The 25,646-nt window shown below is 45.1% G+C and overlaps 1 protein-coding gene across 1 annotated transcript in view; it reads right to left on the bottom strand.

Moving 5' to 3' along the window:
* Positions 1–694: 694 nt before the first annotated feature.
* SLC1A1 (solute carrier family 1 member 1) overlaps positions 695–25,646 on the bottom strand; it is an 83,983-nt gene continuing 59,031 nt past the window's right edge. The window contains 10 exon segments of the mRNA NM_001082249.1: positions 695–2,624; positions 4,669–4,803; positions 12,230–12,424; positions 12,791–12,913; positions 15,074–15,181; positions 16,911–17,095; positions 19,950–20,048; positions 22,466–22,508; positions 23,757–23,871; positions 24,371–24,463. Coding sequence (NP_001075718.1) covers positions 2,378–2,624; positions 4,669–4,803; positions 12,230–12,424; positions 12,791–12,913; positions 15,074–15,181; positions 16,911–17,095; positions 19,950–20,048; positions 22,466–22,508; positions 23,757–23,871; positions 24,371–24,463 — 1,343 coding nt within the window. The 3' untranslated portion in view covers positions 695–2,377.

Below are 25,646 nucleotides of genomic sequence, written 5' to 3'. Positions count from 1 at the left end.
TTGGCCATGGAGCAATCAGTATTTTTATGAGATTCTAGCCTCTGAAAGCTGGCCACAGGAAGTTGTCCATTCTTTGATGTCCACCCAGCCCTGCAGAGTGCCATCATGACTCAGGTTTTCTGGGCAGGTCTGTGCCTGCCTTTGAAAGAACACCCAATACAGCTGTCAGTGGTTTGCAGTCATATCTGAGGGCAGGATTGGTCTTTCAATGAAACCAAGCCACCCTGATGTAGAGATACAATTATCTTATTATAGTACTTTCTAAGAAAATTCTACTTTCATCTTGGTCATCATGAACACAACTGTTCATAATGGCACTGCATGTCAGCTGTCACTGCACTGATTAACATAAAAAATCAAGTTAGTTTTCCTCAAGCCCTGCTTTTCCATTCTTGGGATATGAAGTTTTGAAAACAGTCTGTGTATAATCCAATCCAACTGACCACATCTCTGCTTTTTCACACCCATCCAAGAAAATAATAATTAAAGTAAAAAGAAAAAGTGGAGGAGAAAGAATGGGGGAAATGTTTATTGAGACTGAGATGGAGTGCTGTTCTCTGATGAGTTAAGAGCAGTGTCAAGACCCCAAAACAAGGGATGTTTCATGAACTGTGCCAACTGCAGTGCCACAACCTGGAGAAACCCAATAAGGAGGAAGAACTACTCAGTTCAACACAAATGATTGACTCAACTTCATTTACAGCTCTATTTATTTCCTATAACAATACCAATAATTCCATTTTAAAATTCACATTGAACCACTGGTTACTATGATGATTACATGATGGTTCGGTATCAGTCTCATAGTTTCAGCTGCAGATGGTCAATACTGAGTATTTACTTCCCTGCTTTCTTTGGCACAATTTCTGGCTTAATTTTAAAAGCACATGTTTGAGCTGGCTACATAAGACTGCATTACTGTTTTGGATGCCAGTGTAAGTACATGTTAAGCATTATTTACAAGGTGAGAACTGAAGCACAGACTTTAATCAGTTATCTTCATAAATTAGCAGGAGGATGACAAGCAAAGGATTTTAATGAACAGGGCTAAGATTAACAGTGAAGCCATCGTTAGAGGAGGAGACAAGCGTCGCAGAATGGAAGACTCACTCCTCACCTGCTGGCACCAGCGTCTCAGGTCCCGTGGTTTACTCTGCAAGAACCCAGGGTTGACACAGCTCTTTTTCTGCAGTGTGGCTTGTTCAAACCATGGATTCTATATTCAAATGCAACGTAGGTGGTCACCTGCCACTGTTGTTTGGGTGCTGATGGATACAAAAGTGCAAGGCCAGCAAAATGTTTCTCTACCTGGCATGAGTCAACACAGGAGAAGGAGGCCTTCTAATTAGATAAAAGCACGTCCAGCCTTTCATGAGTGGCACCTTTGTGTGCAGTCTTATGTACAGCTGATATGGGTTCACTCCAGGCAGCACCAATCTGGGAGATGTAAGTGAATGGCCAGCCTGGACTGTCACCACAATACATCTCTGCTTGGGGCTGATACACAGACCTTAAGTGATCCAACAACATGATTTCTCTAATTCTGATAAAAAGGAAAAGAGTTCTGATAAGCCCCACAGCAGATCTGGGTTGGAATTGTAATAACTATTCAAGTACAAGGACAGCTCTTTATTTCACATTGACAGTTCAATTCTGATCTCTGGCGAATTATATGAAAATAATAAATATATACATACACATACATACATATATATATATATATATATATAGCTCTATAGTGAACACTGGGTTAACAGTTATCAGCATCCCAATACAGTACATTAATAAAAGAACTCTTCTCCTTCCCTCCCCAAAGCCTATACCCATCTTAAGACTGTTATTGAGGAACTGTGCTGGTTTGTTTTCTTTCAAAGCAATTTCTTTGAAATTGGCTAGAAAGGAGTTCAGTATGGACAATTTGGCACATTAGTGGGGAAGGTTAGATGAAGAATAATCTATAAAAAAGTGAGGTCAAAGGAAATCCATGCCAATAGAAAGCCTGAGTAAAAATTTGTAACCAATGACAGAATTATTTTTTAAAAAATACTAGTCTGTACATGAGAAAGCAATTTCTCTTCCATACCCATTATCTAATTCCAAGTTAGTTTGCATACTTCTAAACTTTGGCCTATGGAATTTTAAAAAATTCAGATAATACAACTTTCAAGAATTTCCTTTCATGTTACCCCACCCTGCCCCAAATCCCAAAACCCAGAGAGCAAAGGCTCAGAATTTGAATATAGAAAATAATCTGGAGGTCTGTATATCAAATTAAATGTACAGTGGCCATTTGCATTTTCCTTAATTAATGTTTGCATTTGCTAAGAGATGACTCTCATGGAAGGTCCTTCATGACAGTCCTGTGAAGCCAGTGCCTCTAGAACTGTGAGGTCTGGGTGAAAGAGATTGTGTCAGACTTGTCTACTGCAAAGCCTCCGTTGATGTAGGACTTCTTGGTGTCTGAGTCTTCGTTGTCAAGGGTCGCAGATTCCAAGGCAAAAGGGTTCACGATGTTGACTTCAGATGAAACATCCATCTGCTCCAACTCCTTCTTGGAGAGCTTTTCCACAATGCCGGTTCCAAAAGCATCACCAAGGACGTTGACCACAGTCCTGAACCGGTCCCTGAGGAAGAGACAGCAGGAGTCAGGAGGCTCAGGTTTCATTTTTCTCCACCAATGGGTAGACAAAAGGATATGATGTGTTTAGATTTAAGTGAATGTTGTCCTCATGGACAAGTGACCAGAGGCGCCCCACAGGCCCAGGGCAGGAGGTGGTTCATAGAGGTGCAGAATTAGCAAATAGGCTTTACTGGGGCTGAACTCCCAGTAAGTAGTAACAACTCCCCTAAATCCCCCTGGATTCTCTCCCCTCCTCACAAAGAAATAAGAGTCTTCACAGATATTGAACGGAGTTCAGAATTCAGTTAAGTCTTTTGCCCTAACCCCTGTCTTGTGGGTTCTCCAAATTCAATGTAATTGACATGTGGGCTCCCTTTTGGCTAGGTGAGAGAAATTGGCTATTCTGCCTGTGTTGTATTGCCAAACTGTGTGTGTACTTGTGTGGTCATCCCTGGTGTACTTGTTTCTTTACCAATCTAGGCCACTGTGCTTAACAGCAAGCCAATGGGGATATGGTAGAGTCCAGAGTCAGAAAACAGGTCAGCCTAGGAACTAATTTCTCCTTGAGGCACCCTCAGCCAGTTTTAGTTCCCAGACAGTCTAAAGAAGAGGCTAGCAGCAGGAAGATGTGGAGAGAAGGCACTCCGTGGAGGGCATTGTCCATTTTGATAACAGTAGACATGAGTATTCTTGTGAAAACATCTGCAGGAATGATTAAAAGACCAATAATGCACCCACATACCCACTCTGGATGCCCTGGTATTTAGAACAAGGCCAGGGATTGGAATGGCTCCAGTGCCATTTCACCCCATGGCCTCAGATCGGACTCTTGACTTTTGGTGACGAAGGTTACTGGTTCCAGGAAGAACCAGAGAAAGGAGGGAGAGGAAAATGCACTGTCATCACTAGACAGAAAAGTAAAGCTTGCCACACTGGTAGGGTAACTCGTCATCTCAGTTGGGCCACCTGCTAAAGGGCTCCACATGGCATGGTCTCCAAGCCAGGTGCTGGGGCTTTTGCCTTCTGGGATGTGACTCTTCTCTTCAAACTACATGGAAATGTCACTGTTTCCCTTTCTTCTATCTCAGCTGCTACCTTCCAACTATGTAGCATGGATTCCCTACTAAGCCTGAGCTGGTTTTGAATGAAAAGCTCAATACAGATCTACCCTTAGCCCAGGTGGCTAGGGAATGGAGCCAGACCTTGATGCCAGCAGGCCAAGGCCCAGAAGCAAACATTAGAAGGCATGTTCTCACCTAGGTGTTCTGTGTTCCTTTCTCTCTCTCTCTCTCTCTCTCTCTCTCTCTCTCTCTGTGTGTGTGTGTGTGTGTGTATGTATGTGAGAGAGAGAGACAGAGAGAGGGAGGAAAAGAGATTGAGATTGTTGCCTGAATGGCCCAATTCTTTCTACTCATAACAAGAAAGCACACCATTTATTTAACACATACTGACTGTCACACTCAGTTCTTGACACGCACATGAGCTCCCTGAATCTTTACAATAACCTAATGAGACAGGCAGGATGTTCTCCATCTTACAGATAATGCAAGTGGCCTTCAAAGAGGCTAATGAATCTGCTCAAGGTCAAAAGCCAGTCAGACGTCTGTGCTCACGCCACTGCCCTGCCAGTGCTGGAGACGCCTGGGGAGACAGATGTTTCTGAACCAGCTAGTTCTGAGCCTCTGATGCTGAAGCACAGTGCAGATGGGCCAGGATGGCTGTGGGCTTTGTGATGTCTGGGGCCTTGCCCCGCTGCTTCTTCCTGTTATTATTCTGCAGTTACCTTGTCCCACACCCAGCTCCCAACCTTGAACATTATCAGGTACAGTGAGCTAATGGACTTCATTGGCTTTTTAAAACCTTTGCTCAAGGTTATGAGGAGTTAATTTTTAAGCATGTTATCAGATAGCCTGGTCAGAGGGAAACTGAAGCAGCCCCAGATGGCTCATTAGGCAATCTGGGGGCAGAGTGATGACAGACTGCAGATTCTGCATGGCTGAGAAGTTGGCCCGCCCATCCGGCTGCACAGTGCATTTATTCCAACTCACAGGAGCCAGTCGACAGCAATGATCAGCGTGACATCCTCAGCGGGCAGCCCCACAGCACTCAGCACGATCACCATGGTCACCAGGCCAGCCTGGGGCACACCGGCAGCTCCAATGCTGGCAGCTGTAGCTGTGACGCTGTAGCCAAAACACAAGCAGGAATGGGATTAGACACCTACTTCTCCCTCTAAGGCCCCTGGCTCGCAACATTTAGTAAGTCCCAGTGGCTGCTACCTCCCTGTTCCTGAATTGGGCAGTCAGAATCTGCCATCGGCTGAGAACCAGCTCTGCCTTGCTGTCGGATGAAAGCTGTAGGGCAGTGAAGAATATGAGGCCATGTTCTTGTTCGGGGAGAGGTGGCAAATCAAACGCAGGAAAATATAGAGGAACTGTGAGAGGAGCAGCCAAAAGATGAGCAAGAGAGGTATCCAAGAGCAAGGCAAGAGTTTACCAGCTGGGAATGCTTACAGAAGCTTTTTACCCATCCATACATATATCCCTGTTAAAGAAGGGCCAGGTACCTGTTCACCTGCTTTCCCCCTCACTGCTGCCATCTACTCCCCTAACCAACCACTTACTGAGCATCTAGTATGTGTCAAGAATTTAAAGTTGTCTTGAAGGAAGGGCAGAGGCGTAGCGTAGTGGTAGCAGTGGATGGTCAAGGGTTTATCAGGTAAAGTCAAAGAAATGAGGCCAAAAGGTTAAGCAGTTTTATGTCCATTTTTTTTTTTTTAAACATCACAAGATTCTTGACCTTTCTGGGAACTGTCTTTTAGGGAACTGAATTGAGAAAGTTCCAGGATTCCCATCCAAGGTGCAAACATTTATTCCTGACTGCTCCTTTTAGCCAGTGGATTCACTTTGTGCAATAGGAGGAGAGATCTGGAATCTAGGTGGAGCAGCCAGATGAACTTTATTGCCATGTATTTAAATAGATACCTCATGGGCAGCTAAGATGTGGCTAAGGACTTTTCTCTTCAAAATGTGTAGCTGCTCCATGCTGGAGGGAACAAGAGCTCCCCACCCTGAGGGAACACCCATGCTACTTCTGGAGACAAGTCCTCCCCCTCAGGCAAGATTGAACTGCAGCTGGGATGTCAGTGGGTTGAAAGGTGAAGGTATTTGCACAAAGTTTTGGGCTTGTGTCATCTTTTAGGTCTGTTCTGACTTAAGCAATCTTTGGAAAACCCAACTGTATTTCTAAGCGGATTGAAAAAGAAGTAGGTGAATGCATCAGGGGTTTTTCTTTATCTGAAGTGATTTGTGCCCATGCCCAGTGATCCCTTTCAAAAACCTTCACCTGTCATGGGGAACCATGTGCCTGTAGCTTGAGGCTGAGCTTGAAGCTCAAAATTCATCAGCCCAGGAAAACTCTGTCCTTGGGCCTGGGCTTTGCTGGTTATATCTTGGCAGTTTGAGTGGCTTTGGTCTGCAACATACATATCTGGATAGGGAACACAGTATCAAAACTTCTTCCTGCTGCTTCAACGTATTTGAGGTTGACTTAGGTTTTTACAGAAGAAAACATAATAATCATTGGTACAAAGTTCTTTCCTGGGCCTGTGTTTTTTTTTTTTTTTTTTTTTTTGACAGGCAGAGTGGACAGTAGAGAGAGAGACAGAGAGAAAGGTCTTCCTTTGCCGTTGGTTCACCCTCCAATGGCCGCCGCGGCCAGCGCGCTGCGGCTGGCGCACCGCGCTGATCCGATGGCAGGAGCCAGGAGCCAGGTGCTTTTCCTGGTCTCCCATGGGGTGCAGGGCCCAAGCACCTGGGCCATCCTCCACTGCACTCCCGGGCCACAGCAGAGAGCTGGCCTGGAAGAGGGGCAACCGGGACAGAATCTGGCGCCCCGACCGGGACTAGAACCCGGTGTGCCGGTGCCGCAAGGCGGAGGATTAGCCTAGTGAGCCGGGGCGCCGGCCCTGTGGTCTAGTTTTAGGACAACCCTCTGAACAGGCTGTGAGCTGGAGGGAGACACCCTTGGGTTACACGTCTGGTTCTGTGGTTTTACTAATGGCGTCTCCTTAGACAGGTTACTTCTCTGAATCTTAACTCCTCGCCTGGATCCAGGCGGAATGGATCTAGGTTGCAGGGCTGCAGAGAAGATGACAGGAGGGAATCCATATAAAGTATCTGGGCCGGTGCCTGTGGAGTAGAAGCTTAACAGCATGTCATTTCTGCTGACCACCTTCGCTGCAGGGGCAGGTGCTTCCACCACGTCTACTGCTACCATGGCTGCTGCTGCTACTATGGGGGTGGCTGGGAGCTGGCGGGGGGACTTCCAGAAGTTCATGGAAAATGGGATTAAAAGATAAATATTTTGGTTCAAAAAATTTGGATCCCTGTGTACAAGAGGTCTTCAGGAAAGTTATTGGAAATTCATAATTATGAAAAAGATATTATGAAAAATTCATAATTATGAAAAAAAATTTTACACCAAAATAAACTTGTGTTAACTCTATTTTTCCATGAACTTTCTGAAGTAGCCTGGTATTACTACTCTTAGTATATAATACCCTGGTATTATTACTATTACTACAATAGTCAGAATGACAAGCAAAAATTCCAAACCTGAAAATCTAAAATGTTCCAAAATCTAAAACTGTTTTTATTAAAGGTTTTATTATTTTCTCATCAATTCTCTTGTTATTGTGATATTAATACAGAGAACAGGGGCCAGTACTGTGGTGTAGTGGGTAAAACTGTTGCCTGCAGTACTGGCACCCTATATAGGCACCAGTTCAAGTCCTGGCTGCTCCACTTCCGATTCAGCTCTTTGCTATGGCCTGGGAAAGCAGTAGAAGATGGCCCAAGTCCTTGGGCCCCTGCACCCATATTGGGGACCCAGAAGAAGCTCCAGGCTCCTGGCTTCAAATTGGCACAGCTCTGGCCATTGCAGCCATCTGGGGAGACAACCAGAGGATGGAAGATCTCTCTCTCTCTCTCTGCATCTACCTAACTCTGCCTTTCAAATAAGTAAATAATTTTTTTTTTTTTTTTTTTTTTTTTTTTTTTTTTTTTTTTTTTTTTTGGTGACAGAGTGGACAGTGAGAGAGAGAGAGAGAAAGGTCTTCCTTTTGTTGTTGGTTCACCCTCCAATGGGTGCCATGGCCGGAGCACCGCGCTGATCCAAAGCCAGGAGCCAGGTCTCCTGGTCTCCCATGCGGGTGCAGGGCCCAAGGTTTGGGCCACCCTCCACTGCACTCCTGGGCCACAGCAGAGAGCTGGCCTGGAAGAGGGGCAACTGGGACAGAATCCGGCGCCCTGACCAGGACTAGAACCCAGTGTGCCGGCGACGCAGGTGGAAGATTAGCCTACTGAGTCATGGCGCCAGCCTAAGTAAATAATCTTTAAAAAATATACAAAGAATAGATTCAGTGTAGTTCACAGATAGAATTCTAATAATATTATATTTTCCTCTCTTCCTTCCTCCTCACTTTTTTTTTTAAAGATTCTTTTTTTTTTTTTTTTAAAGATTTATTTATGGGGCCAGCGCCATGGCTCACTTGGTTAATCCTCTGCCTGTGGCGCCAACATCGCATATGGGTGCCGGGTTCTTGTCCCAGCTGCTCCTCTTCCGGTCCAGCTCTCTGCTGTGGACTGGGAGGGCAGTGGAGGATGGCCCAAGTGCTTGGGCCCTTGCGCCCACATGGGAGAACAGGAAGAGGCACCTGGCTTCAGATCCACGCAGCGCGCCGGCCGTGGTGGCCATTTGGGGAGTGAGCCAACGGGAAAGGAAAACCTTTCTCTCTCTGTCTCTCTCTCTCTCACTGTCTATAACTCTACCTGTCAAATAGAAAAAAAGATTTTGAAAGGTTGAGTTACACAGACTTATACACACACACAGACAGAGGGAGGGAAGGAGGGAGGGAGGGAGGGAGGGAAGGAGGGAGGGAGGGAGGGAGGGAAGGAGAGATGGAGAGGGAGATCTTCCATCCAGTGGTTCACCCCTCAAATGGCCACAACAGCTGGAGCTGGGCCAGGCCAAAGCCAACTCTGCAGGTAACAGCTTAACCCATTATGCCACAATGCCATCTCTCCCCCTCCTTTCTCTGTCTTAAAATTGGAAACTTTTTGAGTGTCAACATGACACCAAAAGTTTGGAGAATTCCATCTTGACTTCATGTTACAGCTCATACTCAAAACACTGGCACACTAAATTATTTCAAAATCTGAAAAAGCCCCAAGTATTTCAGTAAGAGATTCTCAACCTATACTAGTAAAACAATAACTACTGCTACTCCCCACTCCCCCAGCTCTTTTTAGGCACCAAATCCTGTAATCATCTTTCACCATAACACAATTTATCCCATGTTCAATCAGTTGTAAGCAAATATCATAAAACCACAAAAGGGTTTGTTTTGAGTGGATGTTTCTTTGGTGCACATTCCACAGAAAGAAACATATTAGGGGTCTAGAAATATCTTTCACCATTAGCCATATGGGCTATAACTATAGCCTGTAAAGTTAAAACTAACTTTTATTATTTCCCAGGTTGAGCCAGAGAGGATTTTTTATGTTAAGTCAATGATGGCTTTGGGCATCACAGTTGTGATTGGTTTGGGGCCTGTAATTACCCACAAGTCGGATTTAAGAAGACACAAGAGAATCGGGGGAGCGGTTTGGATGAAAAAGGACTATATAGCCTCTAGGACCAAAGTTGATTCCTTTAACAGGTCACAAGCATGGGTAGAAAGATCTAGAAAACTTATCAAAATGGGAGAGGGAGGGAGTTCATCATCAAATGGCAAACACAAGAGAGAACTGGCACCTCTTACAACCACTCCTTGGAAACCAGTCTAGCGCTGACAGGGTCCCCCAGGCTGGGGTGGGAGAAGAGGGAAAACTCATGGACATGTAAAAGTAACAACTGCTGGAGCTGCACGAGTGTTTATGGAGCAGGAACTTTGCCAGGCACGATTCGAGGGCTCAGTTTTAACACACTCTCTGCACTTGTAACTACAGGACTCTACACAAGCTCTTTTGGCAAGGGCTTCTTTAGCCAGTAACACATTTTTATAGAATCTGCAGCACTGGTGTAGCTCCCCAGCTGATATGCCACATGGTGTATTTGCACTTGACTTCAGTCAATTCCAAACAAACAGGAATACATACTTTATGATTTAGAGTTAGGGAGATCTTTAAAATTGTACTGTATTAAAACACTGTTGGTAAACAACATTCTTACTCGATATCTAGGCTGGGGTAACAGAAGCAAATTAACTCTAAAAGGTTCAGATCCAACCTTGAGTTGGCCTTGGGACACAGCTTAATCTTAAACTTACATCTATGCTGAACTAGAGAGTCACTAAGTTAACTCTCATCCCAGCCTATCACTCCAACAGACCTTTCTGCAATGGCAGAAGTGTTCAGTATCTGCGCCCTCTGATTCAGTTAGCCATCAGCCACCCATGCTGGTGGCTATCACCTTCAACAGTGCTTTCCTAGAGAAACAACTCTGGCAAGACTCAATATTGACATTTCTACCATTTCTTTGAGCATCTTTTTAAGTCTTCATTGGACTCAAATTCTCTGAAGTCTCTGCTCTGTGGACCACTGCATCCTTGAAAATCTCTATTCTCTGGGTTTCTAGGATACCACAGCCCATGGCTCCCACCTGCCTCTCTGTTCCTTCTCCCTCTTCCTTTTAGGCCCCCTTTTCTCTGTTAGGATCTTCCAAGGCTCAGTCCTTTGCCTCCCTTCTCTCCTCTACACACTTTCCCTGTATAATGACATACATTGCCAGCATGACTGAGTGCTCACTATGTAGGCGCTGCTCCAAGCATTTTATATGCATAATCTTATTTAATCACCACTACTTGAGTAAATTATAGGTACTACTATTACTCTCACGTTGCAGGTGAGAAAACAGAAGATTAGAGAATCCACCCCACTTGCGCAAGGTCACAGCTAATAATGGTGTCACTGATTCAAACTCAAGACAACTGACTCCTGACCCACATGTGTGATGGTCATTAAGCTCGTGACCTGACTTCTGTATCTGCTGGTCCAGGCATGCGTTTCTCACTGCATATCTCCAGCTGGATCTATTAAAGGCATTGTAATTCAGTGGACCACAAGTATAAACTCTATCCTTCCACCTATCTTGATTGCTAGTCCCTATTCTATAAGCCCATCCAGCAATCTAGGATCACCTACCAATCCTGGGAGTTATCCTAGCCTTCCTCATCCCTCATCCCTCATCCAAGTTATGACTCTTCCATTCATTAGCTCTTCCTTATTCCCAGTGTCAGTGCCTTGACAGAGGCCATTTCATTCCTAACCTGGACTTCTGCTAATAGTCTTCTAACTGGTCTTCTGGTCTGTGGTCCCTGTGTCCATCCAAATCATTCACCACACTGACAATTACCTTTAGAAAATGTGTACCTGACTTTTCTCTGAAGGGAGGAGAGAACTTCCACCTTGCTTATGGCCCTGTCTAAAAACCGACAGAGTTTGTGAACTCAAAAGGCTTCCATAGCCTTGGTAGCTCATGTCAAGAGCCTCAGGTGACCACTGACATCATAAATAAGACTGTCAATTGTTAAATCAACAACAGGAGTCACTGTGCACTTGCTCCCCATGCTCGACCTGTCCTTGTACTATGAGAATTAATGGTAAAACTTGTCTTCAAACTGTACTTTATACTTTGTGTGTCTGTGTGAGTGCAAACAGTTGAAATCTCTCCTGAATAAAGAGTTGGTCTTCTGTATATAAAGTCAATTAAAAATGAATCTTAATGGAAAATGGAACGGGAGAGGGAGTGGGAGGTGGGGTGGGTGGGCAGGTATGAGGGGAAGAAACACTATATTCCTAAAATCTGTACACATGAAAATTTGTATTCATTAAATAAAACCCTTCAAAAAAGAAAGAAAGAAAATGTGTCCCTGTCCTTAATATGATAAATGTTCTAAGATCCTTCCATGAGCTCCCCATATAGAAGTTTCATGATATGACCCCTGCTTCCTCATTCTTGTGTGTCCTCTATACTGTACTAGGTATGCCAGCCATCCCAAATAATCTGCATTCTATAACCAGGCCATGGCTACATTACAAGCCCCTGTACATGGTCTTAATCCAAAGTGCCCTAAACACTCTCCATTGCCTGCTGAAGTTTTATTCCTCTTCGAAGATTCCGCTAAACACCCACCTCAGTGAGCTTCCCCCCCCCTCCCCTTTCCAGGTCAAGCCAGCCTGTTTTCCCTGGCAACCACCATGCAAAATCTCATTCTAGCCCTTATCACAGCCCTCAGCTTTCACTGAGCTGTCTATATCCTCACCCAGCCAGGACCCCTTAAAATCATGGGCTGACCCTTATTCATCCTTGAGTCTCTGGTGCCTACTCTCTTCCCAGCACCTACTGAGCACAGAGTTTTGCCCTTGATTAGCCAGACCCTGAAGCCTAAATCTTGCATACCATAAACCCACCACTTATAATATAGTTTCCTGCAGAGACCAAGGAAAATGATCTATCGCAGGGCCCTTCTTGGCCTCCCTTCTTAGATCGAGTTTACTTGAGGCAACCCAGTGACAGGACACAAATGAGTGCGATGCCATCCCCCACCTGATAGTGATGATCTGCCCAATGCTCAAGTCCATATCATTCAACTGTGCAATAAACACTGCTGCCACTGCCTCATAGAGTGCGGTCCCATCCATGTTGATTGTGGCACCAACGGGCAACACAAATCGAGTGATCCTCTTGTCCACACGGTTCTTTTCTTCTGCACAGCGGAAGGTGACAGGCAGTGTTGCTGAACTGTGTGATCAAAACAGAAAAGAACGTTGGGTCTAGGAAGGGTACTTCTCAATCCCTACCCTTAAAGACACCTCTCTTCTAAATAGTAGATCAAGAACCCAAAGCATACTGGCACTTTTGGCAGATCGAGGAATCAGAAGGCGCAGTGCCCACTACTGCTCCAAGCTCCATGGGAACCCTCCCTGGGCTGCAGGCCATGCCAAGGCGGCAAGGACTCAAGAGGGTGAAGGGACAGGGTCTAGGATGTAGCCAGAGATTATGGAGGCATTTTTCAAATGAAAGGCAGCTAGGAACACAAGTGGGAGTCTGTTTCATGTGATAGAGTGTGGTCTGGAGCCTTCATCCCAAAACCGCTCTTCTGCTTACCTGGAAGAGATCATGAGTGCTGTCAGGAGAGCCTGGGTCATTCCCATGGCAAATCGGAAAGGGTTCTTTCGCACCACAATGAAATATATCAGTGGGAGAATGACAATGGAGTGGATTGCAAGCCTGCAAACAAGAGACAGTTTCAAAGGTAACACCACCTGCTGGCACTTAGTCCTGTTGCCAAACACCTTCTTTATTCATGATGTTGTTTAACTTTCATCGTGAGGCAATGAGAAAGAGGGAAGTCAGGCAGGCACGTGGGAGTAGGTCCCTATGTGCATGAGGACACAGAGGCTCTCTCATTCAGTGAAGCTTCTTGTCAAAGCCAGCAGCTGAATGCTAATGCCAACACTCATTTAACATGGTTAATGACCTGCCACCATGCTGAGACATTCCTGCTGTATGTGCTGAACACTCTTCCCTCCTTGCTGCTTCTGAATTACTTTATTATTAATGTTTATTTGAAAGGCAGAGTCGCACACACACACACACACACACAAATAAATCTTCCATCTGTTGGTTCACTTCCCAAATGCCTGCAACAGCAAGAACAAGAGCTGGGCCAGGCTGAAGCCAGGAGCCTGCAACTCCATCTGGGTTTCCCACATGGGTGGCAGGTGCCCAAGCACTTGAGCCATCCACTGCTGCCTCCCACGGTATGCACTAGCAGGAAGTTGGATTGGAAGTAGAAGGGCTGGAACTTGATCCCAGCATTCTGATATAGGAGGTGGGCATCCCAAGTGGAGGTCTAATGCACTGCACCACAATGCCCATCCCATGCTGCTGAATTTTTACTCCTCCTCTATGACTAAGCAAAACATCCCTTTCCTCCAGGAAGCCTTTGCTCACTTTCCCAGGAAGAGCTGATCCTTCCCATCTTGGCTCTCCTTACGTCCCCCACGTTGTGCCTCCTCACAAGCCCTCATTCCCTCCATCCCTGGGGCCACCGCTGTCTTGCTGGATGGCACCCACTAAGAGGGAAGTCAGAACTGCAGTCAGAGAGGAATCCCTGTTCCTCCACAGTCATGCTTTAGGACTGCTCCTCTTTTCTTTATTATTCCTTCCTGCACAAACTGTCCCTTGTCTTACATGGAAATCTGCAGGTCACACAAAAGAGGGGCCTTAAAAAAATGAGGCCTGCTTGTCAGATGTCATGAATATGTAAGTGACAACTTAGAGTTTACAGGTCAGTCCCATGAGGTTGACATAGTAAATGAAATGGTCCTGACAGTCTGTAGCTATGAACTACTGGTTTTCCACTGAAAACCTAGATAGGGTAACAGAAAAGCAGCCAGCAGAACTGCTTCAGAAATGGATCAGCACCATGAATCTTAGCATAATCACTGCCCACCTGCAGCACCTGGTCCTGCCTGTTTGAGCAGTCACAGCAAGGCTGGCCTCTGGAGTGGCACTGGTCCGTCTCCCTTACCACCATGGCCCTTGTGGAATCCAAGCTGCTCCTGTGTTGGCTGCTGGGGCTGTGTTTTGGCACAGATTAAATGTGCAATGGAAATGCTCCAGTGTGATCAAGTTTCAATAGCTAAGTTGATGGCTCAAGTGCAATGTTCGAGGGATTGATTTGTGGGAGTCAAATCAGTGTTATTTATGCATTCCCTTGGTCCACATGTCTTAGCATATGGGACGTATTCAGGAGCACCATACATAACCTGTCCCATCACATCTCTTCTTGGGAAACCACTAACTAGGCTGTATTAAGTATGCAATGACCCATTCCTGCTGCCTTCCTGGTTTATGGCTTCTGAAAAGCCCCACCCAGTTCCTGCTAACCCAAAGCATTCCCAAGCACACTCTCTGAGCATGGCAGTGTTACAGCCCAGCATCAGAATTTGAAGCAAGCAGCCCTGGAGCCTGATTCCACGTAGGCTCCTCTGAACTGCTTTCAGGCTCAAGGTACATGGGGGCCCTTCTTACCTGCTTGGCTAGTTTGCACTTTTGAGGAAGCAAAGGCCAGGAAAGAGCCAGAGGAGGCTATGAGTGGGTTTCTCTCTTGATTTAAAAACTGATTTGAACACAACCAATAAAAAGGCGATGACCAAGCCTGGTCCAGGCTGTTCTGCCAAGAGCTGGCAATTAGCACAGCATGATCCGCCTACTCTACAGCTGTGAAAGGGCAGCCCTGCTTCCCCGCTCTCTTATCTCTGAACCCCATCTTTCCTGCACGTGGCAAAGAAGCTGATTTGACCAACTGAACCTCAGCCTCTCTGCAGCCATCCCATGGGGTCCAATGCGAAGTTCCCGCTGCTGTTCTTGAGCCTGACATACCCACTCAGGACGGTGACCATGTACAAGCCCAGCTTGCGGAAAATTTCCCAGTCTTCAACTTCTATGATCTTCCCGGCAATCAGGAACAAAATACCAAGCGGCATGTAACTAGAAAGCAAGCATGACAAAGGCATGATTCCGTCAGCAGGGTTTTCTCCGTGGGAGGAGGCAAGGCAGTGTGTAGACCCTCAGTGCATGCCCTCAGCTGGGAGGAGCGTAGATATGTCATGAAACCAAGGACTCCGTGTCAAGTCCTAGGCAGACTGCGCGGATTCATTTTTAGTACCTGCATGCACCTTAAATTCTAGCCATCCAAACAGTCATGAGAGTAGTTTGCAAACTTGGCAAGAACACGTGGTGAGAACGGTGCATAGCCTGGGCCATGTGCCCAGTACACATATATCCCACTGATTGCCTTATCTGCTTATCTCATTTGGGTTTGACCCTGACAAATATAGACACTTGGTTCATTCTAGCCATGGTCTTCTAGTTTCCCAGGTACCCGCAATAGAAAAGCAGTATCAGTGGTCACAATAGCTCCATTTGTGGAGCCCCCATTACATCCTGTGTTGGGGAAAGCATTTTATATGCACCATTTCCCTTAATGTACATCTGCCAGTCCTGGGGGTAGTTTTTATTAACTTTGTAGAAGATGAAGCTGAGGTTTCTGCAGGATTAAGTAATTCACCTGGCTTTTTTTTTTTTTTTTTTGAGCTTTGTATGTTGCTGTCAGGGTCTATAATTTGAATTAAATAATGTTCTACCCCGGCCATCAAAGAAGGAGATACCTTTCTCTGAAGGGAGGAGAGAACTTCTGCTTTGATTATGGCCTTGTCTAAATAAGGTCAGAGTTTGTGAACTGAAGAGACTTCCATAGCCTTGGCAGCTCATGACAAGAGCCTCGGGTGATTACTGACGTCATAAATAAGAGTGTCAATTGTTAAATCAACAATGGGAGTCACTGTGCACTTACTCCCCATGTAGGATCTCTCTCCTTAATGTGTTGTACTATGCGAATTAATGGTAAAATTGTCTTCAAACAGTACTTTATACTTTGTGTGTCTGTGTGGGTGCAAACTGTTGAAATCTTTACTTAGTATATACTAAGTTGATCTTCTGTATATAAAGATAATTAAAAATGAATCTTAATGAAGAATGGGATGGGAGAGGGAGTAGGAGATGGGATGGTTTGCGGGTGGGAGGGTAGTTATGGGGGGGGAAACGCTATAATTCAAAAGTTGTACTTTCAAAATTTACATTTATTAAGTAAAAGTTTAAAAAAAAAACAGAGAGTATAAGAAAAGAATGTAAGAACGCCCAAAAATAATGTTCTACCAATTTAATATGAGATAGTGGAGGCAGAGGTCTCCTGAGAAAGTGGACCTCGGGCAGCGTCTGGGATGAGGCAGAGCCTCAGGGGCTGTGCCTGGTGGGCTCAGATGGCAGCTCGTGCTCAGATGTGTTGGGGCCCCTGCTGTACCAGCTCAATGTTTCGAATTTCACTTCTGTATGGGGCCTAACATGGAATGCCTTCTGTGTTCTGATGTGCAAGAAACTCCTTGAAATCTTTCCTTTAAGAGTCACTTCTTACACAGATGCTGGCTTGGTGACAGATGACCTCACAGGGCTACAGGGAGAAGAGTGGCTGAAAGCCAGGCTTGTGTCAGTGAACTACCTCCCGCATGGTGTGTGGAGTTCGTTAGCAGTCTAATGGTTTCATAGCAAATGTTCACCTCCCCTAGAATGAGTTCAGTGGAGAAACAAGCCTCTTCTTCTTAATTCTGAGGAGACAGGGTTGTCAGGGGAAGCAAAGATGGCATTAGCAGCATCTGCTCACCACATAATGATCTGAACGATTTTCATGGTTGCGTCACTCAAAGCATTGAAGAAATCCACCAGAATCTGTCCCTTTTCTCCCATTTTCCCGATGACGAGTCCGAACACGAGGCAGAAGACAATCAAGCCCAGGACATTGATGCCATCTGAATACAGGCCCACGACTCTGTACTCCTTTGTTCTGTTCTGTGGATCAAAACCAAGGAAATATATTGATATGTGATTATAACCTTGTTAGAATGCATGGGAACCTGAAATGAGAAAATGAAATGAGAAATGAAAGCTGAACGTACCAGGCAGAGTGAACAGTACTTCAGGAAATAGTAATAATAAGAATAAATCCTTTCCCAATTGAACTTTAAAGTTTTTTTCTTTTCTCAACAAGTTCCTATTTTAGTATTTCTTTTTAAGACTTTTTACTCTGGATTGCTTTGCATTTTTATTATGAATTTTAGAATCAAGGCATTTTTTCAGGGCTATTTTAATCATGAGCTACATTTACAGTCTGCTTAAAAAGACAGAAATTAGTGCAGGAAGCACAAAATATTTACCAGTGCAAACATTCTCAGGAGATTTTTACCATCTATTTTACCCTGTTAATGAAGCAAACGTACACTTTTTATGGCCTCTGGTCTTGGGTGACCAACAAGTTTTTAGAAATAAAAAAAATTAACCAGATCCCTATTACAAGGGACTTTTACTTTGTCCTGGCTGCAAGAGTATATGATTTACCAAAGGACACCATAATCTGGGTGAGACAAGCCAGGTTTATAAAAAATTATGTGGATGAGCCACCAGGGTGCCAGTCATTTCTGACTTAAATGGCCTACCAGCTCTTTATGGATCAGCCAGGGTTCTCTAATGGCACTGGCTACAGCATTAGCTCCTGACTCAGCTGGAGAGAGACGATGAGCTGTGAGAAACACCAGCTCATGCCAGCAAGACTGTATGTAATGAACACAGCCTGGCGATGCCACAAGCGTCATAAGGAGGTGGGGACACGAATGAGGACTTGGAAGTTAGGGAAAGCAGGCAGCCAGGAGACCAGGCACATTCCAGGAAAATGGTAAGAAAAGCAAAAGCCATCAGGCACTGGGCCTTTTCAATCTGCTCAAATAACTCTTTTCTTTCTTTCTTTATTATTTATTTATTTTATTTTATTTTTTGACAGGCAGAGTGGGCAGTGAGAGAGAGAGAGACAGAGAGAAAGGTCTTCCTTTTTCTGTTGGTTCACTCCCCAATGGCCGCTGCAGCCGGCACACCGCACTGATCCAAAGCTAGGAGCCAGGTGCTTCTCCTGGTCTCCCATGCAGGTGCAGGGCCCAAGCACTTGGGCCATCCTCCACTGCACTCCCGGGCCACAGCAGAGGGCTGGACAGGAAGAGAAGCGACCGGGACAGAATCCGGTGCCCCGACTGGGACTAGAACCCGGTGTGCAGCCACTGCAGGTGGAGGATTAGCCTAGTGAGCCATGGTGCCAGGCTCAATAACTCTTACTCATGCATTATGGCCCCCACACTAATTTAAAGCCCTCTGTGGAATGCCCTCAAAGCACCCTGCTCTTTCCAGTTGTAATCTCTACCACTTTTTGCACAAGGGCAAATGCCACCTGTTTTTCACTATTATAATCCCAGTGCCCGGCAGGGCTTGGCACATGGACAGCGCTCACAAATGTATTTTTGGAACCACAAGGAACTGAGGGGCATATCTGTAAGGAAGAGAGAGGGCTCACTGGGAAGTGACTGGGAAAACGCGAGAGGAGCCAGAGAAGTTAAAGCTTCCCGCAATGGAAGGCAGGAGCCAACTGCAGTCAATTTATCTAAATTCCTGTGTTTACTCAATCTTTTCTTTTTTTCTTAAAGCTTACCTTCCTTTGTGAAGGGAGAGAAGGTTCAGGAGCAATCTACTCTAGGCCTATAAAACTCACACGTTCTAATCTCCAACTTGCAAATCCCAAAAGCTCTTGAGGCCCTTTGACTTTGTTGATAAATTTACAGCCAAGCCTTTTGGTGGTAAAACTTACGCTGAACCAAGGGGGCTACTGATAGTCTGTGTCTCTCACTTGACAGAAAATTCATGAGTTAGCTGCAGAAATACTGAGGTGCTTTCTGGAGGGCTGCTGTCAATCCCCTCCATGGATACTGCATAACCTACAGTGCATGGGCATACGCAACCGAGCCCTCCTGCAAATTCCGGACCTGAATCACAGCTGGGCGAGGAGATCCAGCCAAGGAGCCATGGTCCTGCATTCTGGGTTAAAAGAGCCCTGCAATGTAAAGCAGCTCCCCGACACTGCTGTAAGAAGTGGCTGAGATATCCTGTAGGAGCCACAGCGTCCATTGCTTCCCCATGTGGAACCACTGATCCTCTTTGATCCTGGTAGTTATGTTCCATGAGGTCCCCATGTACACCAACTGAAGCAGCCAATACTAAGCCAGTCCTCCTAGAGGGAATACAGGGTTAGGGAACTGGGAACACTGGTTACATAATTTTCAATAATGAGTGCCTAACATTATTTTATGTATGTTTTTGTTTAAAAATACCATGTTTAATATAAGGCTGAGTTGGTAACACTGAAGTCATGGTCAACAACACTGTAAGTCATGATGGAAAGCAGCTTATCTGACACATGTTTTCTCCTTGGTCTTAGGAACACTAGACAACACTTTTATACTATGTTTCAGTCCATTTTAAACAGTGGAATCATGACAAAAAGCAGAGAAATGCAGAAAGGGTGACGTTAACCACCTTGCAAAATGGACACAGGTTCACACAAGACAGGAAGGCAGGGCACAGCCTTGCTCAGTCTTGGCTGGCCACACGCACGGTGGGTGACACACATACTCTGCTGCTCTGTGCAGGCCTGCCAATGACTATGAATGTGCTGTGAGTACTGATTTGGGGGTTACAAATACATTTTAGCAGGTAGGTGAATTCACCAATGCAGAGTCTGAAAAGAACAAGAATTGAGTGTTTTTCCCTCTGCTCACGCATGACTGGTGCCTGCCTACTGCAAGAGGGGAGCTGCCACGGGACGGACCTCAGACACGGCTGTTGTCATGACGGCTGTGACAGACTCTTCAGTCCCATTCTTCCCTGTATCATCGGAAGCTGTCACTTCTTCACGAGTGGTTTTGTACTGCATATTAGAGAAAAACAGAGACATGTAAACAACAACCAAAAGAGTTATTTAAGCTCCCAAGGCTAAACAACAGGAACACTTTATTGGTCAACAAAAGTGCCTTCGAAGGGTTCAACCTCCAGTGCCTCTGCTGCGTCTAGTTCTTGAACATTCTGCCTGGAAGTTTAGGAATTAAAAGTACACTTGAGAAATACAAACCCTTCATTTCCACAAGTACCATTCAATAGGTCGGAATGTTCTCTCTTGGGGCGAGTGTATGGCACAGCAGTTATGTCACTGCTTTATATGCCTACATCCCATATGAGGATGCTTGGTTCAAGTCCTGGCTCATGGCTCCTCCACTTCTGATTCAGCTTCCTGTTAACGCACACCCTGGCAGGCAGCATGTGATGGCTCAAGTAATTGGGTCTCTGTCACCTATGTGGGAGACATGGATTGAATTCTGGGCTCCTGGCTCTGAGCTGGCCCAGCCCTGGCTGCTGCAGGCATCTGAAGGTAAAGTACTGGATAGAAGATCTCTTGTTTATCTCTCTGCTTTTCAAATAAAGTTGAAAAAACAAAAAGAATGCTAATTCGCTTTTATATCAATGGGACAGTAATGTGAAAGAAAATGTTTTATTTGTAGGGGCGTTCACAGACTAAAGGGATTCCTGTCAATCATGTGTCTCTATTAAGGATTTTCTTTTTTTTCTTTAAAGATTTATTTAATTTAAAGGCAGAGTTACAGAGAGGCAGAGGCAGAGAGAGAGAGAGAGATCTTCCATCCCCTAGTTCACTCCCCAAATGGCCGCAATGGCTGGAGCTGTGCCGATCCAAAGCCAGGTTCCAGGAGTTTCCTCTGGATCTGCCATGTGGGTGCAGGGGCCCAAAGACTTGGACTATCTTGTACTGCTTTCCCAGGCCACAGCAGAGAGCTGGATCAGAAGTGGAGCAGCTGGGACTTGAACCGGCGCCTATATAGGATGCCAGCACAGCAGGCGGTGGCTTTACCTACTATGCCACAGTGCCAGCCCCTAAGGATTTTCAATCTGGGGAAAGTACCTCATCACCTTGACTTTAATAAACAGCAGAAGGATTTAACTGTATAGTTGTTCCCAAATCGGTAGACCCTGGAGGACTATTTGGCAAGTGAGATTTCTGTTGAATTCTCTTCCTTCATCCCTGTCTGGTTCCATGGAGCTTGAACACAGAGGCTGGAGAAAGAGCTACAGTAGTATTACAGCAGGCATAACTGTCGCTCCTCCACAGCTCTACCAACACCAAGCACCAGACAAGTGACCACTGTGGCTGATCTGCAAAGGCACCCTGGAATAGAGGTGCTTCTGTGCCTCCTGGAGCGGGCAAGTAGCAACAGAATTGCCATTTTTGTTGGTATACACAGAGGTCTCTGTTCATGTAATTTATGTAAATGAAAGCAGCGGAATGGGGTATTCAGCTGTTTTAAAGAAGAGAGATCTATAGGAGAAAAGGGCTTGAAGTCAACGGATGAAGAGACGGGCAAGAAGAAAATCGCAGCTGTGTTGCATTGCTCTGTCAAGTTCCAGCAATGGGCATACAGTGGTTAAGAAAAACACTGATTCCCAGGAACACTGGCCACACCATGTGGGTTAGTTGGGCACAACCAGGCAGAGAGGGCAGGGAAAGAGCAGGGGAGGGCACTGTGCTTATGGGCTGTTTCCTCACAAACACAATGTGCTGCTTCTCCAAAAACTAGTACTACAGCTCATTTTTTTTTTTTTTAAAGATTTATTTATTTAAAAGGCAGAGTTACAGGGAGAGGGAGAAGGAGAGGGAGGGAGAGAGGGAGGGAGAGGGAAGGAGGAAGGGGGAGGGGAAAAAGGAGAGGGGGAGAGGAAAAAGCAGAGGGGGAGGGGAAGTGGGAGGGGGAGGAGGAGAGGGAGAAAAAAATCAACTTTCCATGCTGTTTCACTCTCTAAATGGCCACAACAGTCAAGGCTGAGCCAGGCTGAAGCCAAGGAGCCTCATCTGGGTCTTCCATATGGGTGCAGGGGCCCAAGGACTTGGGTCATCCTCTACTTCTTTCCCAGGTGCATTAGCAGGGAACTGGATCAGAAGTGGAGCAGCTGGGACTTGAACCAGTGTCCATACAGAATGCTGGCATTGCAGGTGGCAGCAGCTTAACACTACAACGCTGGACCCTGAAGCCAACATTTAAAAACACTCATTTGTTGACAGACTGTTAACTTGCTTCCTTTGAGTCCTTTTGGAGGAGCAGGTGTTCTTACATGCACCTCACTGTGGGCTGGAAGGATGATTCTGTGCCCCACCACTCACAGGTGCATTTCCTGTTGCCTATTTATTGGGTAGTCCTATTGAATCATAACAGAAAAAAATAACCTTAATTGGTAACAGGAAGAGGGGAACGAACTGAGCGCAAAGGCTATTAATATTACCTGCTGAAAACAGGCCTGCACGAGGTTCTCAGGGAACATATTCCTGGCGGAGACATGAAAATCAGTGTTATATTAGGGCCAAAGAGGGTGTTCTGGTCATACTCAGTACACTGGTAGCAATGAGTCTAATATAGAACAAGTACTTGGGTTTCTCATCCGGCCTCTTCTCTGTAAAATATTTCCATGCATTACAATTTACTTATTTCCTGCTGAGCTTCAACCACGTATGGACAGTTGTGAGCAATCATCACATGAGCGATTCTGTAAGTGACACACTTGCTGTCCACAGTGCAATGCTGCACTGGCAGATGGACAGTCAAGGGACTAAGAATTCTTTAATTTCCTGTGCATTTCTGCTTCCATCCATGAGGATGGATGCTTATCAACAGTCCACTGGGTTTGTTTCCAAATTCTTTATGCCAACTGCAAATATGATCATAATAGGGGAATTAAATCTTATGTAAACCAGGGAAATGAGTGTGAAAAAGAGGTGTGGTTTCTATTAAAAACTAAGCCGAATGCTTGGAAACTCAGTAAAGCCAAATAACTAAAATGTCTGTGGTTAAATTAGGTATGGATAACAATTGAAGTAAAACACACACACATACACACACACACACAAACTGAGAGCATGTGGTGCTCAGTTTTCTTTGCAATTGCTCAGGGTTTTGTTGCTCCATTCCATGGAAACGGGATCAGGAAGTGCAGGCGATGCACATATAAGGGCTGGGTATGTAACAGAAATGATAGGAAATTACAATAAATTAACATACTCAAAGAAAAGACCTTGGCCCTACATCAAAAGTTGGTGGAAAATTCATTTAATTTTTAGATGGGAACAAAACATGTAATGCATATCCAATTTTTCTGAGCCTCTCCTTGAATGACTACTTTTAGTTAGCTGGCCTATTTCTGACCCTGACTGTTCCAGGCAAGATTCAGGTTAAGAAGATTCCTCCTGTGCAATTAAAACATGTGTTTCTTCACGTGTGCTTCAGAAGTGCCTGTCCAATCCAGGCCAGCATCTGAACATGACAGGTATACCTCCTGCATCTCCAGCAAGCTGACATCCTAATGGAGGAGCCTGCTTCTTGCAAAACCTCTTAGAACCATGACTTAGCAAGCAAGACTGGCTACAGAATTTGCGAGATCCAGGACAGAAAGAAGATGCATAATAATGAAATTTAAGAAAAATTTCAAGACAGCGTCAGCAGGGTATGATGACACACATGGGGCCTTGTGCACCTACACAGATCACACACCCCTGAGCCACCCGTGGCGAAGCACTCACCTGATCAGGTCTAACATGGCATCCACTGTGCTGACTTCAGGGGTGCTGCCTGTCCTGTCGATTTCGTCCACTTTCTGGGTGACCCCAGGCTTGATGCTCACCACCAACACAATACCTGTGGCCAAGCACACCACCCACATAGCATTGAGAAAAGTCCAGGCCCCTTGGCTGTCAGTGCAAGCTTCCTAGAACCAGCGGGCAGGGTGGCACCTGGCAAGAGTGTGCCTGGGAAGACCCTGAGATCCAGCCAAAATGCCATCTTTCTGGAAATATTTTATAATTAGACTCAACTCCACTGTTACCAACTAATTATCCAGTTTAAGGATTATGTAAGCTCTTGGCTTGATTCCTTCTACTCGGTGATTCTGCAAGGCATAGAACTGGCACCCTCTTAACGTTTCTCACTTGAGATTTTAATAAGTACTGCCACGGCTAAAATTCAGTAAGAATCACATTTTCTTCACATAAAAGGTACAATTTAGACTTCAAGGCAGAAAGGTTCATGGTAATTTGACAATACTAATTTCTGATTTAAGAAAAAAACAACAGAAGGATCAACTACTTTTTGAAGTCACAATAACACGGAGGAATAAAGTTTCAGAAACAAATGTTACCTAGAATTACAGCAATGATAGTGGTGCAGAAATAATACAAGACAGCACGCAGGCCAATTTTCCCAGAAACATTGGAATCCAGTGCAGCAACACCTGAGGGGGAAGAGAACAGAAGTGAAATTATATTAATTTTTTAAAGACAATCCTAGGGCTGATGATCTCATCCTTGATGTGTGGCATAAACAGCTGAGAAATGTTCTCTGTGTCTACAAGGCCCATCTCACCAGCTGGGATGCAACAGGCAAAAGAAACACTTCCAAATTAATTCCAGAGTGGTTCAGACACCACTTCAGATGCCCATGTCCCTTATCAGAGCACCTGGGTTTGAGTCCTAGGCTCCACCTCCAGTTACAGCTTCCTGCCAACGCTGACCCTGGGAGTCAGCAGTGGTGAGCCAGGTGGGTGCGTCTTTGCCCCCAGTGTGAGGGACCCACACTGATTTCTTGGCTTTTGGCTTTGGCCTGGCCTACCACATGAATTGGATGGGTGTCTGGAGAGTAAACCAGTAGACAAGATCTCTCCTTGCCTTCAAGATAAGAAGAATAAAAATTTTAAATAAATAAAGATCCAAAACATATGCATATTGATTTAGGCAAGAAAGAGTTCAATCTTTAAAAAATATTCCAAATACAGAATTACAAGAGGGAAGCCCAGTGAGGTGCAAATTCCCCTGCAGGCCAATTCCCATAGCCTTGACCTCTGCTCTTTTTGGGGTGGTCATGAAACACTGTCACAAGGCAACTTCCATCTGCATTTGCTCAGAGACCTTTATCAAGATCTGGATACTATACAACTTAATATCCTTTATGATAAACCTCTTGGAATTCCGTGTCAAGGAAAATTTTATCTTGAAGAATTGAGATAGCTTCCTCATCACATAAGGAAAATGTGCAACTCATGATTGTTTTCCTTTTTGCCTTTTCTGTCAGGAAGCTCAGTCAACCAAAAAAGGTTAACTTTTACATATGATTATAAAAGTAACTTATATTCATTATAATTCCATGAAAAAAGAATACAAAGACAAAAACAAAAACCACTTTAGCTCTTCAACTACAGTTACTATTTCAGTGACTTTTTAAAAAAAGATTATTTATTTATTTATTTGAAAGCGAGAGCTTCACAGAAAGAGAGACTGAAAGAGATCTTCCATCTGCTGGTTTACTCTCTAGATGGCCACAACGGTCAAGGCTGGGCCAAGCTGAAGCCAGGAGCCAGAAACTTCTTTCAGGTCTCCCACTTGGGTAGCAGGAGCCCATGCACTTGGGCCCACTTCTGT

The sequence above is a fragment of the Oryctolagus cuniculus genome, chromosome 1 (assembly GCF_964237555.1).
Source record: "Oryctolagus cuniculus chromosome 1, mOryCun1.1, whole genome shotgun sequence".
Taxonomy (NCBI): Eukaryota; Metazoa; Chordata; class Mammalia; order Lagomorpha; family Leporidae; genus Oryctolagus; species Oryctolagus cuniculus.
The sequence above is the reverse complement of the archived record's forward strand: the minus strand, read 5'-3'. Positions and strand labels throughout refer to the sequence as shown.